The sequence below is a fragment of the Protopterus annectens genome, chromosome 3.part0 (genome assembly GCF_019279795.1).
Source record: "Protopterus annectens isolate FY-2018-M chromosome 3.part0, PAN1.0, whole genome shotgun sequence".
Taxonomy (NCBI): Eukaryota; Metazoa; Chordata; order Ceratodontiformes; family Protopteridae; genus Protopterus; species Protopterus annectens.
In genome coordinates, this window is record NC_056731.1 from 1,609,470,964 (window position 1) to 1,609,492,373 (window position 21,410).

Sequence of the window (21,410 nt, forward strand, 5' to 3'; positions counted from 1 at the left end):
GTGATATGTTCTTGAACAGGGACTACCCCAAGCAATTTGTGGACAATATTATTACTGAAGTAGTGCATAAAAGAAACACAGGGCTTTATAAGCCTTTATTAAGAAAAGCTAGTATAGCCAACCTAAACCCACAGTTAAAGGAATCATTTCCAAATACAGTGCAAATAAAGGCACAACCAAATACAAATAAGTATGGCAATATAGGTTTCATAACAACATACACCAAGGATTCTGAAGACATCATCCGCTTGATGCAGAAAAATTGGACATTCCTTATGGGTGATATAAACCTGGCTAAAATTCTAGGCACACAACCTTTAATCACCTATAAAAGAGATCGTAACTTAAAAGATTGGTGTAATGCATGTTCAAAAATGGTAAACATAACGCAAGGTATAATGAGGAAATGTAACGTGCAAATATTGTAATTACATTTTAGAAGTGGACCAGTTATCAGTTATGGGAATAGATATAACTATTTCAGGCTGTTATAATTGTAATACAATGGGCATTGTGTATGCAGCAATATGTTCATACTGTTCTGCTTTTTATATAGGCAAAACAGAACGAAAGCTAAAACAGCGTATATATGAGCATATTTATGAAATCAATAAAAACTCACACACTAATGCACTTTATAGACATATAGAACAAAACCCAATGCACACATTTAAGTCCGTAGTATTGGAACAAGTTCGACCAACTCCAAGGAAAGGTCCTTGGAAAATAATTTTAGAATCAAGGGAATATTGGTGGCAAGTTTATTTAAATGCCATGCAATTCCCAGGTTTAAATGATTCAACTTCCATTACGAGCATTTTAAAGTTAAAAGTTTACAATAGATAGGGCATTGTGCAATGGTTTTGGAGATTTGATAAATATTTTTATACAATGTTTTTATATAATGGTTTTATATGATAATTGTTTTTTATATATTCAATCAAATAAACATTTACTCAATAATTGATCAATTAACATGTATAAGCTTACTATATAAGAAGCTGATTTTATTGAAGTGATTGTCTGAGGAAGGCTGGTGTCACAGCCGAAAGCGCTTACCTAGCCAATAAACCTGAATTTATTTATATTTTAGACTCCTATTTTGTAATTTTTACTTTGGAGCACTGTTGGACTGCTTCTACGCTGTCACTTCTTTGTAACAAGTTTGGTTTGGACGTTGTTCGTTCATCTGGTTTACACATACAAACTCATCCAGTGTCACACTGTCAACTATGAAAGACAATAACACCTCCCAATACAAATGCAATAGCTACCTGATATGTGGGAGACAGGTTTGAGATGTTACTGTTACTTCAAAGACTTGGATTTGACTGAGTGTGGTAACACGAAACAGAGGGATACTTAAGATACACAAAAAGATTAAGACAGAAATTAGAGGGAGGAAAAATAACTGCACAAGAAAAACTGTTAAATGCTTCAGATGCAAATTTGTGTTCATTAATACAACAGATTCATAAAAAAATGTTTTATAGACCAAGAAACCTTGTGCTGTTTGGGAAAAAAGCAACCGAGGAAGTACAAAAATATAAAGAACAAAGTCTAGAGATTTTTTAAAGGTATAAAAAAGAAATTTAGATATGGGAAAGAAAGAGGTCTGATGTGGTACAATATTTATGTAAAACAGAAAGCCAAACTATTCAATACAGAAAAGTAGCTCCAGAGATATTCCAAGAGAAATACAGGCAAACGCACCCAGATATGGAAAATTTCACAACAGTAAAAATAAGATCACATAGGGGGAATGTAGAACAAAAGATTAGTAAAGGAGAAGTTAAAAGTAGCTGAAGTTACGGAAACCTAGGAAGTAAAGGATTTAGTGTAAAAATATCAGCAAAAAAGAGAAAAAAGTCAAATTTTGCAGAAATATCTATGAAGACCTGTGGCAAATAACAAAGATGATGAATTGATAGAAGAGGCAGATGAAACAGTAAGAAGTTCAAATGTACAGGATATGGAATGGGACAAAGTAAATGCAGTAACAGCCATAGAAACTGAAACAAAATTAAGAAAAGCTCCTAATTGGAAAACTCCAGGCCCAGATGCCATACTTAACTTGAAGCTAAAAGTATTAACATATTTATATGAATATTTAGCCCTAAGAACCATTTATACATGCATCCCAAAAATACACTAACCTGGTTAACAACTGTGGAAATTATGCTCTTCCTTAAGAGTGAACCTAGAAAATATCCTACAAACTATAGAACAATAACTTGCCTTCCAACAATGTATAAATTATATACTGGATTTGATGCCCATAGAGTCTACAGTCATTTAGAAGAAAACTGAATCATGGCAAAAGAACAAAAGAGTAACACAAGAAAGTTATATGGAATAAAGAATCATTTTTATTGCTGAATAAAGTTATACTGGAGAATTGAAAAAAGGGGAAGAATCTTAGCATGGCATGGAGGGACTACAAAAAAGCATTAGACGGCATCCCACATTCATGCATGAAAAAGTGCTTACAGATGTATAAGGTACATCCTACACTGAATGATTACATTATAGTGGCCATGAAACCGTGGCAAACCACTCTGCAGCTAAGCCATGATAAAGGACAAATTATTATCCCAGGGATAAAAATTCAAAGGCAGATATTCCAGAATGACTTATTGTCACCACTGCTCATTTGTCTTGTCCTTAACCCATAAAGCTGTTTACTCAACAGCTTAGGTCATGGTTGTGATTTGGCTCCCAGAAAACAGCAAAATGTAAAGACTTCTCATCTTTTTTTGTGGATGATTTAAAACTGTATAGTTCATCAGATGAGGAACTGAAAAGCACAAATGCAAGTTGTCAAATCTTTCTCAGATGAAATAAGAATGTCATTTGGTCTTGATAAATGTGCAAAAGCAACCTTTAAAGCAGGAAAACTGCAACACCAAGAAAACATCAGTTTGGGACAGGAATGTGAGATAAAGGAACTTGAGCAGGAGAGAGTGTACAAGTATTTTGGAATTGATAAATGATCGACAATAAAACATGAACAAATGCAAACAAAACTTAGTAAAGAATATTTTAGAAGACTAAAATTAATACTAAAAACAGCCCTGCCATCTAGGAACAAAGTTCAAACTATAAACCAATTTGCTCTTCCTGTTCTAACTTAGAGTTTTGGGGTGACTGACTGGCCCCAAAAGGTATTACATCAGGTGGACAGGAAAACAAGAAAAATGTGTCACACTTATCAAATGATATATATAAAAAAAATCAGCGTATACCAAGATTATGTATTCTCTGTTATAAAGGTGGTATGGGCCTCCTCGAAATTGATCACATGTATCGATCTGCAATCGTAGAACTACATACATATCTGCTGACCTCACAAGATCCAAACACAGTGAAAGTTTTAAACATGAGGTCTAAGATGATTTCCCTGCTTAGTTTAGCAGAAGCATATCGGTGTGAAGAAGGAATGGAAATCAAACCAGAAGCAGACAAAAAAATCTGGCAGCAACTGACTGCCAAAAAACAAAAGAAAGAATATAATGTGAAGGATCAGATGAGAAGGCAAGAAATGTAGATGCGAGTACAGAAAACTCCTGGAACAACCTCATGTTGATCAAGATCTGATGCAAGAATGGATAAGGAGAGGTGAATTTAAACCAAAAAAAGAAAGATTAATATTGGCAGTCCAAGATAATAGACCACGTACACGTTGGTTTATAAAGTCCATTGAACATGTTGGAGAAACAGACAAATCAGGTTCTGTAAAACAGAATGGGAAACAGTCGCACATCATGTTGCTGGGTGTGATACACTAATGGCAGAGGGCCTATGTAGTGAAAGCACAATGATGTGGCAAGACTGTTGCACTGGGGATTATGCAGACATTACAATATTGAAGTAGCTGAGAAGCACTGGAAACATGAGCCACAAAGCATTATAGAAAATGATGAGTTATGTAATATGGGATCACTCCTTGCCAACAGTTCAAAAAACAGATGCAAGAAAACCAGATACAGTAATCCATGAAAAGAAGACAAAAGTAGCATTGATCATTGAATACAGTGGCTAACATACAGAGAGATACAACGTCATAAAACATTTAGGCAGAAATGAGGGCAAAGTGGAAGAAGGATACTCAGTTCCAAAAGTAGTAAGAGCAATGGGTCTCATAAAAAAGAATTTACAGTCATATTTAGATATGCTACTGATGCACATAACTCCATATGAATTGCAGGAGGAGTTATTTGGGCACATTGCTGGTACTGCAAAGAGCACTTTTGGCTATCAAAGATTGAAACAAAACTAATTTCATGATCTTTAATCAAACTTTGACTTAGGAATGGGGTCCATTCCCATCATGGTATTAGAAACCCAAAAGACTTGGAGAAATTAAACTGAGAGACAAGGGGATACTTAAATCGGTTCCTATATATGTTTAGGCAATTTGTACGTTTTTCCTCTTTTTCAAAAGGTTTAAGCTTGTTCTGTACTGAACTTTTATTTACTAATATATATTCATCTGCAAACATTAAAAGAGATGGAAGGAGTCTGAGAGATGTGTCAAGGTATTATTTAGGGTAAGTGCTCACTATCCAGGTGGTATTCTGACATGTTACTGTGAAGGCAAATTTTTATTTTAGTTAAATGTAAGGATACATTTCTTACAAAAAAATATGTGTGTGTCTGTACACACACACACACACACACACACACACACACACACACACACACACACACACACATATATATACAAGTACTAAGGAAACTGATAATGTTCTAAGAACTCTGGAGTGCAGCTGAAGTTTCATGTTGCTTTAATTTTAAATATGAAACTGTAGGTTTGTTCAGGAAAGATTTACTCTCTACCTAGGGACTTCGTATTGCAAATGGATTTGTTTTAGTCATAGTACAGGAAGTGTGAAATATTTTTGTAAACTGTGCATTGGAGATTTTAATTAAGTCTGAGGTTTGTGTCAGACTGTGGAGTAAGTGATACATTTCATATTGCGTAAACAGACACTTCAGCTTCTGTTTTCTATTGGAATGAATGAGTTTTATTTTTAATTTTAACTCAGAAACATCAGATGCACTCACGAAATTGCAGTGTTTATATGACACCAAGGAACATGTATCACTGTAATTATACTACTAGAATATGGTGCATCTTCTCTGTGTATACAGTTAGTATATATGCAAGAGAATTCAGGGATCAGTCAAGCGTTGTGTGTGTAAAAGAGAATTATGTTTACTAAGAAATTAGGCTAGAAATTGCAGATTCTGTTGACAGAACTGGAACTTTACTGTTTTCCCCTCTACTGTTTTTGCTGTCATATGTAGGTATGAATGTATATGTACATGCATGTGTGTGTGTGTGTGTGTGTGTGTGTGTGTGTGTATATATATATATATATGTGTGTGTGTGTGTGTGTGTGTGTGAGAGTGAGTGTATAATTAAAGAGTCACGGGAATTTATATAAATCACTGTCTGGAATTTTTACCGCGGTGGTGGTGCTGCGGTAGCGTTGTCGCCTCACAGTAAGACGCTTCTCAGCTAGAGCGTCTTCTGCGTGGAGACATGCGTGAATGGGCATACCTTCGTTGAAGGTTGTTCCTCAGTCTTGGCAAGCTGGTACGTAAAAATCAACTGCCAATCATTAGCGGACCGGAGCTCTGCTGTGGCGACCCCTAACCGGGAAAAGCCGAAAGACACAAACAAACTGTCTGGATTTTACAACTGATGTACCAACATCCATAGCATTTGTATCCAAATTTAAGAAATAGAAGTTACTTTGAGACATTTTTTTCTATGGGACACTGACATGTACAAAAAAAAACACAGTTAAATAAAGTATTCAAAATCATTCAGCACATTCTTCAGTCATGAGGCAACTGCTGGTAAAGAAAGTGAATTGTCCCAAGACATCACTACCTTTAGATATCTGGAGTCCCCAACAAGAGCAGTATAAGCGGAGTCTCTAAAAAGATGTCAGCTTGATGGCATGAACCACAGTGCTCAAGCTGCTATGGACAGCAGCCTACACTTTCCTGACTTTTCAAGTGGGTAGGCAAGATAGTTCTCAGTACCACAAATTCCTAAACTAAATCTTAGCAGAACTGTAGTATGCAATAGGGTGAAGGGCAGATCTCTTACTGTGGTGGTGTGCAGGAACAAGTGCACTTGTGGTCAAGCACAAACTTCATCCACAGCTGGTGAGGACAGTTGTAGACAAGAGGAAAAAAAACTTAAAGAAAAGATTAACATACTCAAAGATTCCAGAGAATTAACAGATTCAGGGCTGTTGACAATACTAATGAATTTAAGTCAGGTCCAGCATGAATAAACAGTGGTAGGGAGGTCCCAGTAAAATTAAATTCAGTGAGTCCTCACACGAATTATTTAAGTGGCACCTAGCAAAACTTAACAGAATCGTAGAGACACCAGCAGAATTAATAGAGCCTATGGATGCGACATCCCAACTTCATGCAAAATGGGGACAAAGAGGAGACAATGATCAAGATGTAGAGGCAGCAGAATTAATGCACTCTGGGGATATATTGCAGGTTTAAAGAACTCAAAAGGATCTCTTGCATACTGTGTGTGCATGTATGTGTGCGTACATTTGTGTAGGAGGGATTTAAAACACACACACACACACACACACACACACACACACACACACACACACACACACACATAAGCGTAGAAATTAAAGAAGTTAGAAAGCCTTTTTAGAAATATGAGAAACCAGAGTCCATAGTATCAAGCACAAATATGGTGCTAGGATACCAAGAGCTGAGAGGCCTGCATCATTACTAAACAGATTTAAGGGCTCCCAGCAGTAATGAAAGGCAGAAATGTCTCCTAGCAGGAATATCAGATCCAGAGTACTACAGCCCACCAGCAGATTTACAGGACTCCTCAACCCATAGCTGGATCACAGGACACATGGTACTCTAACACAGCTAAAAATGTCAGTGAGGTCACAGCAGATTCCTCTTTTACCTGCTAACCAAAATGACTCTAGTTTGCACACATTCCAAATTTATTTTTCAGAACAGCAAGTGACAAAACTGCATTTTTAAGAGGACGGAAGCATTGCTGACCACTGGTGTGCTTCATCCCATTTCATTCATTTCTAGCCATCTGAACTGTCAAATACAAACAATACTGCACAACTTACTTTTTCACATATTTTAAATAAAAATATTAAGTGATTTTTGTTTGGGCCCCATTAAAAGGGTTCTTCAGTAACTGTTGGGCTCTCTGGTGCCTAAAACTGGGGATGTATTCATAAAGAAAAAAAAAATAAATGAAACAGCATTTGTTCAACTGAAAATGAACCCACATTAAATATTATGAGTTGTCTTTTAAAATATACCACTTCCAACTTACACCTATGAACCTATCAAATTTAAGCATTTGTTGTTGTGGAATTATACCAAATCTGGCTATGTCTAAGCTCTAGTGAATCAAACGCATGGGAACTGATATTAGAAATATGTGCACTTTTATGTCTCTGTTTAGATCTACTATGATTTTAATAGCTTGTGAACTGGGCTAAATAAGTCATTTTCAGAGGCCTATTAAAAACTTCTTCAAGGCAAAGATGTATCTGCTTGGCAATCAGTACATCCCAGCTGGCTACTTCTGTGAAAATCCATTTATTGTACTTCCAGCAAAATGTATCAATGTCCTCCCACAATCAGCTTCCTGCACTTAAATACTTCTTGCAGTGTGGTTGCCAATCCAAAAGAGACCATAATACAAAACAAAATGTACAGTCATGGAGATATTATGGTTTTAATTAGCTAACTATGCTTTTGCAAGAACATGCATATCTAATAAAAATGACTATGTAGGTGCTTGTGCAGTTTATTACTGAAGGCAGAATGGCGAGTTACCACATCAAACAATTTAAATTAGGTAATGTTTAATATTGCAACTATAGGTCAACAAGTACAAAAAAGATGGCTAGGATAATACTTTGTTCTCGCAATGTCAACAGTGCCCATGAAGAGATCACTGGTCAATCCAATATATTCTATGTTATGCAGCTATATATATGTAACAATAATCATGTAATTATGCATGAATAAATACTGTCCTGACAAGGCAAAACATAATGCCTACAGACTGAAAAATGCAAATATATTTACTGCAACATGGTTAGATATGGTCCCCCTCCTTATTTGGTGGACCACCCAAGATGAAATGTGACTCAGGAAGCAAACTCAAAATTCCTGGAAATTTGTAAATGTCTATAAAGCTATAGATGTAGCTTATTCCCTTGCATGTTGTAACAAAGCCCTACATGTCTTGTACTGCACGTACCTGCTCAAAGCCAGTAACAAAAGCCCTGTGTTTCTTCTGTTGCAATTACCTGCTCAGAGACTGTAACAAAGTCCTACATCTCTTCTGTCTCACTTACTCGTACTTGCTCAGAGCTTGTAAGAAAGCACTATATCTCTTCTGTTGCATTCCCATGGTCAAGGTTAGTAACAAAGCCTTGCAGAGCTTGCAATAAAGCCCTACATCTCTTTTGTTGCACTTACCTGCTCGGAAGAGAGTCCCTGCAGCATAATGCATAGCGAGGGTATGGATAAGCTGTCTGGCAGTGGTGAAAATGCCACATCTTTCAAAAGCCGAGAAAGAGAGTGGAGTGTGATCCGAAGCGATGTACAACTTAAGTGAAGCATGGATACTAACCAACAGGTGCACGGGGTGTACTCTTAGTTTCTGCAGTCTCACAGGACTTACTAATGCAACTGTGTGCTGCTTGACTTGATCAGGAAGACAAAACAAAGTTGCTGAGTCTCGCAGAGTGTCAAAATGACTGCCCAGAGTACTATCTGGGAGGTAGGTATGAAATAACGTTTTAAGGTAATAGACAAATGTGTCCTCCAAATACAGCCTAGCTGGTTTCAAAATAAAGTCAACATCATTAATGTCAAATGTGAAACTCTGTCTTTGTGACAGAGTAATGCAAACTTTTAAGAAACAACTCTGTTTGTGAATTTCAAAATCTTTCAAGCTGCATCCTTTGGACCACAGGGAGCAATCAGACTTATTTTCCTGACAGAGCAGAACTGGGAAGTGAAAACTAGATTTGCTGTACAACTGATTATCCAACTGTAAGTCTCCACAATACATCTCCAGTGAATACATTTCTGAATGACCTTCTACTGTTTCACTTCGAAATTCCAGAGTGGAGGATTTAAGAGGGGTTGTCATTGGTGCCATATTCAGGAGGACATTATCCAGGGTAAGTCTCAGTAACTCAGACGATACCTTCTGATTTGTGATGTCATCATTTACCATAAGGCTTGCCTGAGAAATAAGCATTCTGAAGGCAAAAGTCTGTTTCAAGTTCCTAGTAAAAAATAAGAGGAAAAAGAATTAAGTGCAACCTTGTACTTCTTGCATCATAAAAGCAATCTTTGTGGTATAAAGCAAGCCAAATTTGATGAAAAAATGGAACTCCATTAATTACTATTTCAAATTATAACAGTATTACAAAGTTAAATCAAAGGTCATATCTCAATAATAATTAGGTGTTAAGCAATCACAGCAGTGAATGGATGGTATCCAGGAGACTCAAGAAACAGAAAAGGACTGCAAGGTTCAAATGGCAAGTGTATGAACCATAGGCCTTCAGGATGTTTGACTGTTGCAAGTGCTTGTTGACATTCTTGAATTCCTATAGATAACTGACTTATTCTGATTGGAGAAACGTTTACTATTCCATAATCCTGGAAGGTGCTGCACAATGTATATGTTACTTTTTTTACAAACATAATCTAATAACTTTTGAACCAATAAGAGAGAAACCTATAACAAACAGCAACCTTCTAGCAGTTGATGCAGTGGATTAAGGCTGTGAATTGTAATTCCTGTGGTACAGGGTTTGATTCCCTCAGCCTTCATTTGCCTAGTGTTTGACCTTGAGCAAGTCAATTATCCAGACAGTATGCTTAGGGGCAATAGCAAATTTAGGCTAGGTTCCTCAGTGGCCACTGGACTACAAGCCTAGTACCTACCGATGCACGTAGTGAATAACGAGGCACATTCCATGTCTTGGGGTAACAGCACATTTTTCCTTCTATTACTGATATTTATTTTTTTATTAGATTCCCTGATCTAGTGTTAGCTTTCCCAGTGATGTGTGCCATACAAAGACTTTTAAACAGGACCAAATCAAGCATTGCATTGCATACCTGGTTGCATCCAAGTAACCTATGAGGAACAGAACAATCTCAATTCCTGAAGCCTTTCTTGGGCAGTAAAAATTCCCTAACCCCATGACTATTCCAGAAAGAGATCTTCTTCATACATTTTCATTTTGTTTGTTCATATGTTCCAATATACAACATTATACTCTATAATGGGCAAAGCAGTGAGATATAAAATGGTGCAATAATCTCTCTAGATTGATTAAAGAAGCTCTTCAGTCTGCATAGGTTAAATGATATGCTTTTCCAGCTACAGGAGATAAACACTGGTTGAAGTTTATATTAACTAACATTTTTTTCAAGATAATTAATGATGGCATAATTTTTAAATATTTGACCATTTATTTTGCAAGCATAATTTAGGTCTTTTTTGACAAGCCTTGATGGTACATTTTCTGACATTAAAGGTGAGTTCATATGCACTAGTACAGCAGATATGTATTTTTTGTAGAACATATTGGAGAACATCATTTTTATTTTGCTCACTGTCTGCCAACCTTCAGGTTACTCAAAATGGACTGAACTCCTCTACTTCATGTGGGCTAGAAATGATTGCAGGAACTGTCAACCTAGGCAGTTGTGAGGGGTTTTCTGTTGTATGTCCCTACCACCCTGTGCACAACCAGTTTGCACTCAATAAGTGGATCTGAAATGGGCATCAATGCTGGGTTGTCCTTCAATTCTAAAAGGAATGCAAGCCAACACGGCAATCAGTGCTCACTTACCAGTAAGCACTTCAAGTAGCTTATTTTGGTCTTTACCAGGGAAACAGTGCTGTGTGTGTGTGTGTGTGTGTGTGTGTGTGTGTGTGTGTGTGTGTGTGTGTGTGTGTGTGTGTGTGTGTGTGTGTGTGTGTGTGTGTGTGTGCCCCTGAGCATATGCAGCCCTATATCTCCTTATCTTTGGCAGAACACAGTGGGTTCTGCATCTTCAATGGTATATCTTCTCTAGTTCTATCAGAGCCTAGGTCACTAATCAAACGGGTTGCCTGGTCATAGTCAGGGTTTTAACCCTCTACACTACTTACCATAACAATGGATCCTTTTCATCCAAGGCCATCCGATATGACTGCTGGGTAATGTGCTGCTCCTCAGATGCAATACGGCCATTCTCTAGTGCTCTAGTTCCTTGAGCTCCTGTGAATTTTACACATAATTCCTTATGAACCACCCCTTCAGACTGCATTTGCTGCCTAACTACCACATAAACCATGAGAACAGCAATAAACTGATACAACAGAACTGTGTCAATTTGGCAGTGGGAAGGCAAGAGGGATTTCATATTGGATGGACCTGGATGAAAAGGATCTAGCATTATGGAGAGTACATAACTGATGTATCTTATTCCATTAGCCTGACCAATCTGACTACTGGGACATAATCCCATGCTACTTTACATGTCAGGTGGAATCATGACAGGATACCTCTAAGGACCATAGTGCCAAAGGCAGTTCTGGTCCTAGAAATGATATCCAGCTTGCAATTTTTTACAGAAGGTGTGCAATTTGGGCCATGGGGCTGCTGCACAAATACTATCAATGCAGGAATTCATAAAAAGGATGTAGAAGTTGCCATATACGTTGGGGAATGAGCTTTAGGTCTTGAACTCAAGGTCTTATTACTGGCAGAGCAGACAAATAAGAAGCAATTGTATCAGACTAGAAAGAGTCTGTTTGATAACTTTGGACCCGATTTTATTTGTAGTGAAAGATACAAATAAATTGTGTATCTTTCCTGAATAGTTTAGTTCTTTGCCAGTAAAATCTGAGTTGTCTATGAACATCTAAGATATGTAAGAGAAACTTTTCTCTATCAGAATAATTTGGAAACAACACAAGCAAGTTAATGAATTTTTAAGTAATGGTTTCAGAAGATACCTTAGGATATAAAAGGAGGGGTGGTTCTCAAGGAAACTCTGTTTTTGTGAAATATCAAATAAGAAGCAGGAGTGATTAAGGCATGAAGCTCTGAAATTCTTCTAGCTGAAGAAATGGCAACTAGAAATAACGTCTTCCACGATAAAAACTTCAGGTCTGAGGGAGAAGCCAGTTGAAACTGGGGTTTTGGCAAGGCTTCCACAATGAAATTTAAATCCTGGGGTTGTGTGGGGTCCTTAATGATTGGGGGGGGGAGAAGTAATGCACCTTTAAGAAAGGCTTTACACAACTTATGACCAGTTAACACAGTGTTTTGAAAATCTAGGAGGCAGTTCGAAATAGTAGTCAGGTGCACCTTAATAGTGGAGTAACTACAGCATAAATCAAAAAGCAAGTATAGAAAATGTAAAACATCAGCGACAGACGCAGAATATTGGGAGAAGCTTTTCCATTTACTCTTATAAACCTTCTAGGTGGATATTTTCTGTGAAGCAAATATGAAAAGAATTCCTCAATGAGAAACGTAAGGGGTTTTGACCATTAAGGGAATTGAGGAAACTATGTGGGTAACTTGAGGTTGTGGATATTCTGGTGGGGCTGACCAGGCAGGTGAGAAAGTAGATCAGGATAAGGATACAGAAGCCAAGGGGTCTCTTTAGCTAAGGTCTTAGCCGGGGGAAAAATCTGTCTTAGCTAGGATGGGGCAATGGAGATCACCTGTAATTTTACAAGCAGAAACCTTCTGAAGAAACCTGGTTATGATGGGGTAGAGGAGGAAAGATATAAAGAAGACTTGAGGGTGACACCCGCAGAACACAAGATTCCTGAGTGATTGTCCCAGAGAAGGAACTAGGGCAAAGACACTTCTGCACTTAGTATGGGCAGGAGAAGTGAACAAGGCAGACCTCACTGAATAATGATTTGTTGAGCTACAGCTTGGTTGAGGGACCACTTGTGATGTAAGAGTACATGCCTGTTCAGTCTGCCTGCTAGCCAGTTGGATTTTCCCAGAATGTGCATTGTTATGAGAGGGTGACCTAAATCTACAGCCCAATGTGACAGTCTCTTTTCCTCTTGGCAAAGGGGTTAAGACTTTTTTCCTCTTATCTGTTGATGTACTAGACCATGGATATATTTTCTGATTGTACAGCTATCAACTCCTGGAGACAAGACATCCTGAAACTCCTTCTGTGCTAGAAGAACCACTCTTACCTCCAGGACATTGATGTGAACATTGGCCTCTGATGGATTCCACTGTCCTTGGACTATCCTCCCCTTGAAATGCTCCAACCACAACAGAAGAGAACAGTTTATGGTCATGACTGGGAAGGTGAGAACAAAAGGTTTTCATCTCTCTAAAAAAAAAGCTGAACTTATCCACAAACTCAAGTGAGTTCTGCATGACTAAGTTATGTGAATTTCGGGTGACAGCAGATCTCTGAGCTGAGACCAATGTGTGGAAGGCATCCACTGTAGGATCCTCATGTGATATCTGGCATAGTGGACCACTGCAACTGCTGTAGCCATCAACCCCAGAACTTAACATCAGTAACACAGAAGGATTCTGCTTTTACAACAAGGCCTGTATTGACTGCTGAACAATGAACAACCTTTCATGGGTAAGGGATACTTGGCAAGATGTTTTGTCTAGGTGACTTCTGATAAAGTGAATTTGTTCAGAAGGTTGAAGCTGTGATTTTTGAAAGTTTACTGATATGCCTAAGGATAGGCAGAGATACAAAAAAGTAGTTTCTGGCTTCTAGTAGGGAATCCCTGATAACTGCAACAAGGAGCCAATCATCCAGGTATGGGGATACATGGACTCCTTTTAGTTGCTGGTATGTTGCCACCACTGCCATGCACTTGGCGAGCAAATGAGGGCTGTGATAAGACCAAAGGGCAAGGTTCTGAATTGACAGTGACCAACTCCTATTCAAAAGCATAAAATCTTCCCGGAGGACTCCTTGGCAATTTTTATGTGATGGTAAGCATCCTGGAAGTCTATAGAGAACACTGAGCCATTTGCCTTGAGGAAGGATAAAACTGATGACACAGGGACCATTCTGAATGGAGTCTTCTTTACAAACAAATTTTGATGAAATACAGAACTGGCACGAGGTCCCCTTTTTTCCTTGGAACCAAAAAGGATCTTAAGTAAATCCCTGACCCTGTCTGGTCTCTGGGATCTCCAGGATGGCTCTTTTTTTTGAAGGAGGGAGAAAATCTCCCTTAGAGGTGCTGACTTCTGTTAGAGGGTAGAACATCAGGTAATCGTTGGTTCTGTGAAAATGGCCTTTTGTTATGGTGGCAAATGAGATCTAGGTTCCCAAGGGATTACAGGTAAAGTCTGAAGAGCATAAGGCACAAGAGAAATAGCAAATGGCTGGAATGGGTCCGATGAGTGGCTTGGTACCAGTCAGTCGGACTGGATGAACTGATGAAATAAGCTTTTGATCTTTTACTGAATTAAGAATGTCACAAAATTTGCAATCATATCTGGTTATACAGAGATGATTTCACACTTCCATATCTGAAAAGAGGGAGTGCTACAGAATCCTGGAAGACCAAAATCCTGAGACCAAAATCTCGAAAGTTCAAAATACTGAAAACACATAGGATACCAACACTTACTATATTCCAGCACAAGTACATACAGAAACAAACAAAACACATACCATATCACTCTTCTCCAAGTATAAGCAGGGGGGCAGGCCCCTATGCACCCCCCACATCCCCTGCTACTTAAATATATCAACTCCGAGATCGCACTTAGTGTAGTGAAGTGCAATCTCGGAGCTGATATATTTAAGTAGCAGGGGGTGCAGTCTCCCATATGGGGGGTGCAGGGGGGCTTGTCCCACTGCTTATAGTTGAAGGGTAATATGTTTTTGTGGAACTCCGGTCCGCTAATGATTGGCAGTTGATTTTTTTTCATACCGGCTTGCCAGGCCTGACACACAACCTTCAATGAAGGTACGCCCATTCACGCACGTCTCCAAGCAGAAGACGCTCTAGCTGAGAATCGAACCGGACAGCGTCTTACTGTGAGGTGACAACACTACCGCAGCACCACCACTGCTGAAAAGAACACTGGTAAACTCCATTTGTTTAGGAAGATAACCTTACCAGATCCTGTCTTGGCATTAATACATACACTGCTAAGCAATGGGTATGGAATAAGGTTTACTTACAAATCAGGATTAGCAAATCCATGCAGTATGCTGTAAAACTGTTCCAGCCATCTGTGAAACTATCTAATGACTGCTAATTACAGAGGAGCAACGAAAGTTGTGCTAGCTATATTTGCAGATTCATAAGGAAGGTAGTTACCCAGGAACAGCTCATGCTATAAATACAAAGGCTGGTGGTTATCATGTGGTCTGGGAGAAGATCAAAAGTCTAACAGGATCATTTCCTCCTGTACTGTTAGATGTTCTCAGGTTCTGAAAGGTAAATGCATGCAGGTAGCAAAATACACTATGCTTTCTGTTACCAAGCTTTCTGCTACAACTCCACTTTGTGGAACATCAGAGCTACATGGGGCAGGTCTCACTACTGCAGTGCAAGACAGATAATTTAGGTTACATTCTGAGCAGTCACTGTGGTCAGCTATCTGGCACATCTCACCAACTGGATACTCTGTGTTATGTGCACTGAGTGCAGGCGGCTTTCTTCAATACTTGATCCATGCATATAAAGTAGTACTTCATGTCCTAAATGAGACACCTATCATGGAAACTGTGAAAGCACTGGAACATCTGTGAACTGCAGAAGCCTTAGCAGATGGTGGAAATTTACTAGCATATCTGCAGATGAACCACTATCACAGTATCTCATTTCTGAAAATATAAATTCCACTACAAAAATATTCTACATATAGTCCATGTTTGTTTGTTTTTTTTTTTCTTTTCTTAGCTAGGAGAGAGCTTTCTAGCTGCAGCCTTACTTACAGTTTGCTCCAGTGAATTTGTTGACTTCCAGAAGCCATCTATAAAGAAAGTACGCACAATGCAGATCAGACTAAATCTCTAGAGAATGATGGGTCAATATCATACTAAAACAGTCTGTTCCAGTTCTTGGGCAAAGAATGCAGAACACCAACGGAGGTCTTCAAATTATCCGCATATCTCACCACTGCCACATTAGTTTTACAGCTAACAAAAGAATGTAACACCTCCAAACTCTGGATCCCACCTAGTTCGGGTTTGTGAAATGCAGATCACGCCTCCTGAACCTGATCAACTTCTTTGAGGCAGTCACCAAAGCCGTGGATGAGGGTAAGGTGGTTCACACAGCCTATCTTGTCCTCACCAAGGCTTTCGACACCATCCCCCATTATGGAATTATAGCTAAACTCACTAAACTAGGTATAAATCCCTACGTCACAAGATGGGTTGCCAACTGGCTCACTGACAGAACCCACACTGTAAAAGTTGCAGACTTCAAATCTGACCTCAAGGCAGTGACAAGTGGAGTGCCACAAGGTTCCATCCTGGGACCTCTCCTGTTTGGTATCTACTTCTCTGAAGTACAGGCTAACACAGAAGGCCTCTGGCTGATGAAGTTCACAAATGACTGCAAACTAGGAGCCATAGTCAAGTCCCCAAATGGTGTGGACATCCTACAGAAGGGCCTCACTGAGACAGATGCCTGGTGTCAGAGCCATAGCCTCAAGCTCAATACCAAAAAGTGCAGTGTCATCCCCTTTGGTAAATACTCTGTACCCATGAACTACCACACAGGCAGCAATCTACTTAACACCGAATGCGTGATAACAGACCTTGGAACCCAGGTGGACAGTAGTCTCTCCTTTGATAGTCACATCGCCACAGTAGTCAGGAAGTCCTTCTACGTGGCACACCTCATCATAAAAGGGTTCTCATCCAGGAAAAAAAGAGGTCATTGTTCCCCTCTACTCGTCACTCATTAGACCCATTATAGAGTACAATGTCCCTTTTGGAATGTACCTCACAAGACATCTGCAGCAGCTGGAAAGGCCACAGAAGTACCTCACAAAGAGGATTACTGACCTCAAACAAATGCCCTACACTGACCACCTCAAAAAACTCCAGCTTTACTCCATTGCATCTTGATGAGTGGATGGGAAATAGGAAATACACTTCGGGGATCACTTCTGTGTCTCTGCTGGACAGTGGCACAGGAAAATAACTTTCTTGGGTGGCGTAAGCTATGGTACCTTGCTGGCTAGACTTATGTAGGCCCTTGGGCCGATAGCCTAGTACCTACCTATGAACCTATGGGATGAAATAATGTAGATTGTACACCAGCACAAGCTACTTTGAGTACACTCAGCTACAGCTATGCAAGTACACATTCAACAAGGAGTGTTCCTCATGACATGACAAAAGCTATATATTAAGGATGAGCATGGAACTCACAAATCAGCTTCAGCTTTTCTGAATGCCTGACTGTCATCCAATAATTTGTGCACACTGTAAGAGATTGCTAGTGGTGGACAAAGTAATGAAACTTTTACATTACACTTAATGTGCCTTTGCAATACAGCTTAAAACTGACTGGGATCACATATACATATTAAAGTGACTTCTGGTAGATTTCTCTGTGGTGGAGTGGGATCGAGTCCTTAGTATGCACTAGATGACCCAAATCTGATTATCAGTGTGGCTGCTACAATAAGCAGCCCCAGAGCAAAGGTGTGCTCACCCACTCCTAGAATAAGGGAGTCAGGAGTGCTTGCACTTTCACCTAGAATGGTGGATGTGTAGAATCTCTCATGTGCAGCAGCTTGACATGGCAAGGCATCACACACTACCTGTCAGTGTAGGCGCCGGAACCCTAGAGCGAGGGGGGGGCACCCCCCCACACACACACACACACACACACTTTTACAGCTGCAAGACCATTTTCACTAAGTGTCATAGGCAATTAAAAGCAGCATCTTCTTTAAGGACCCATGCGTGCATCGCACACCAACGTGGAAGTCCACTCCACACTTACACGCGCACAGAATTTAAACTAGCTGTTCCGTTTTTAAGAAGAGTTATGCTGCCCCTAACCCTTTTTGCTGAAATCACATTTGTTCCTGCCCTCCAAGTGTTTTCCAGGTAAAGAGATCTCTCATATTCACATTTGTTGCTGTTGCCCGAACTAGCTGCTCCATTGAGCTTTGTTGTGTGACAGTTTTTTTGGAGAGAAGAGTTTTCTCCCATGTGTGCCTCTCCCAATTTGGAGAATTGCCCAACTAGCTGTTGACCAAAATAACTACACGTTTAGTCAAAACATTATGAACTCTGCAGCACTCAGCTTTTCAATGCATATTCAAAGCCATTGCAGAATGAATAATGACCGTCTAGGGAAACAAGAATGACTTGCCATCACTTTGCTTTACATACGATATGTCTGCGGTTTTGGTTCTTCCCTTAAAGTAAAATGATAAACAGTATGCCACCAGAAAAACACACTTAGTTTGTACTAACGCTATTCATTCAATAAAGTGAATTAATGCTTTTGGACTGTGTAATACATAGGACTTTCGAATATTTACCATATCTGTCACTTTTATTGTTTGACGTTGTGAACTGGTTCTTTTACTGACTGTAAATGTTTTTTTTTTTTTATTACATAAGTAATCACTAACTCTTCAGCACGCATTACTAATAAATCTGACATGAAAATGGACAAATTTTGTTTTCCTTCTTCCATTTTTCCCATATTTTGTTCCCTGTTCATGCAGTCCTGTGATGTCTGTTACTTTACCCATATATAGAAGTGTACTCTGAGGGCAGATCAAGACAAAGTAGCCTTCACTGCATGCCCATCTTCCTACCCAGTGCATAAGCTGAAAGTTAATGCATAGTTAACTCTTTCTGCTCATATAATTGTAATAAATAGTTGAGATGTTTATCAATGCATTTTTGAATTATATCAGTTTGTGCCCTCACAGATTTCCATGGACGCCTATTCTTTAGATTCACAATCTTGTCTCTGAAAAGTATCTTTTCCTTATATTGAGTTCAATGCATCACTTTTCTTAAGATGCTCCTCCTATTAATGAAAGAAAATTTCTAAAAAAAATTCTAATTCCAAATACATTTTGTAAGGTATTGATTTCCACAAGGATATCTAAAGCATTCTCTCTCATGTCCATCCTTTGCTTTCCTTAAGGCAGTCTAGTATACTGAGGAATGTAACACGGGCAGAGCAAAAATAAACCCCAGACTTTATTAGAGATATTTTATTTCTTATACAGATAAGCTTGTTTGCTGAGCCTTTGACTTCTGATTGTAAATTGTGGTACAGTTTTTTTGTTTTGATTTTAAATTACCTTTTAGTATACAGCACTGTGAAGAAAATGAGACTTCACTTATTACCCATGATGGACTGATGCATCCAGTCACTGCCTCAAGAGTACAAAATCCTTACTGGTAACACCATCTCTTCTTGCAGCTTAGTATACATAATGTAAAATTACCCATAGATTCATTGAGAGTTACTAAGCAAGCAGTCCAGAAGACCATTAATGAGACTAGTTCAAATTTTAATTTCTCCAAAGCACAGTCTGGTCAAGTGATTTTTTTCTAGGTCACACAGTAAAACCAATAAATGCTGAGGGAATCAAACCCTGTACCTGCTTATTAACAACTCAGCCTTAACAGTTTACAGCTTTAATCCTCTGCTCCCACTGCCAGACTAGGTATCACATCTTTAATGACAGTGGGGTGTTGTCACAAACTCAGAGATATATGGAAGCCTTAGCACTCCATATATTTAGTCATAAGTGTGATTATGGCAGTATGCAAACATTATGAAAGGAGCATATTACAGACTTTAAAACTGCCCTTTCCCCAGTTACATGGGATGCGGTGAGGGCACTAGTCTGTTAGGAATTAAACTAATGGGACTTATGCACCTTTGGGAATTTTATTTTGTAGATGGATAAACAAACAGTTATCAGTTCAATATATCTGTTTATAGTGAGACTAACCTAATCAACAAAGGATAAATAAAGATAAAATAATAAGCCTTCAGAGGGCTTCAGGACTTAGTGTAGGATATTCCTACATAGGTGAGTAATGTCTATGATATGGTCACTATATTGGCAAAGCATATTACGGCCCAGGTCACTTATACTGTGTACCTATTGTTCATCGAATTAATCCTGTCTGGATACTGGCACCCATTCATTTTCTTACACTCGTTGTATATTTTCCTAGTACTCCGTATAGCTCTTACATATCTGGGAGGTTATCACTTAAGTGATCAGCAGGTAATAGGGAACCCTCTCCATATTTTCCATATTGTCTTCTGATTGAGATTACTGGTTTTCACCCAGGCAGTCCAGGTTTGACCCCTGATACGGGAATTTGACACTTTATTCAAGCATGTCACCCATCTTTGGAACAAACTTCTACTACATGTCAACTAGAGTAGCACCCTTGCCACCTTCAAGGTAAACATAGATAACTGGTTGGTCTGCCTCAGACTTCCCGAGGTCTATCTTGTCTTGCCCACCTTTAAAGCTAGAGGTAACGTTTTAATAGTTTTTTTTCCTAGGTTTGTAATTGTCTGCAGACTGGCTTCCTGAGAACTGGCCCAGTTGTTTGGCATTTGGGAACTTGTGTGTACAGTGACCTAACTTTTGACCAACATATGCCCAGAGTCATAAGAAAGCCTTTCTATATTTCACAGTTTATAAACAAACTGATTGTGACTAGTTATTGTCCCCCTTTACAAAGCCCTCATTAAGTTAATCATTTTATATAATGCCTACTTTTGGCATGTATATGTCCAGACCCATGCAAGAATTGGAATACCCACAGAGATAACTTACTAAAAGGATACAAATCCTAAACAATAGGTGTTGTATGGCCCACTTCAAAGATTTATCACTATACTCAGTATCCTACAGAGTGCTTAGAGGTGACATGTCTTCCATACAAGGCATCCTCCAACCTAATACAGATGAATCTACTGAACATTAGTCCAGGTATCTAAACTGAATGTTGTGGAGAGTATATTTATTTTTATTTATTTATTTAACATTTGTTTTACCAGGATAAAATCTGACTGGACAGCGGGTGTTCATTTTCAGCAGAGTCCTGGGGAGAAAAGCTCCAAGAAATGTAATACAAATAAATATGGTAATATGTTAACGTGAGGTAAAAAGACAGAAGAGTCAAACAAACAGCATATTACAGTCAGAAGATCACAGAATTTACAATGATGGTACAATAATTCAAGCTCAACATGCTAAGAAAACACATTTATATTTACAGTATTTACAGTTAAAAAGCATGAGCAGAACTCCTGACATGATTAGTAGATTCCTAGTCTAGCAGTAGAAGTAATA

The 21,410-nt window shown here is 38.8% G+C and overlaps 1 protein-coding gene across 1 annotated transcript in view; it reads right to left on the reverse strand.

Annotated features, from left to right (window-relative positions):
- The window catches only part of VPS13B (vacuolar protein sorting 13 homolog B), a 5,424,989-nt gene that overhangs the window by 216,222 nt on the left and 5,187,357 nt on the right, over nucleotides 1–21,410 (reverse strand). The window contains exon 56 of the mRNA XM_044065647.1: nucleotides 8,527–9,344. Coding sequence (XP_043921582.1) covers nucleotides 8,527–9,344 — 818 coding nt within the window. The remainder of the gene's footprint in view (nucleotides 1–8,526; nucleotides 9,345–21,410) is intronic.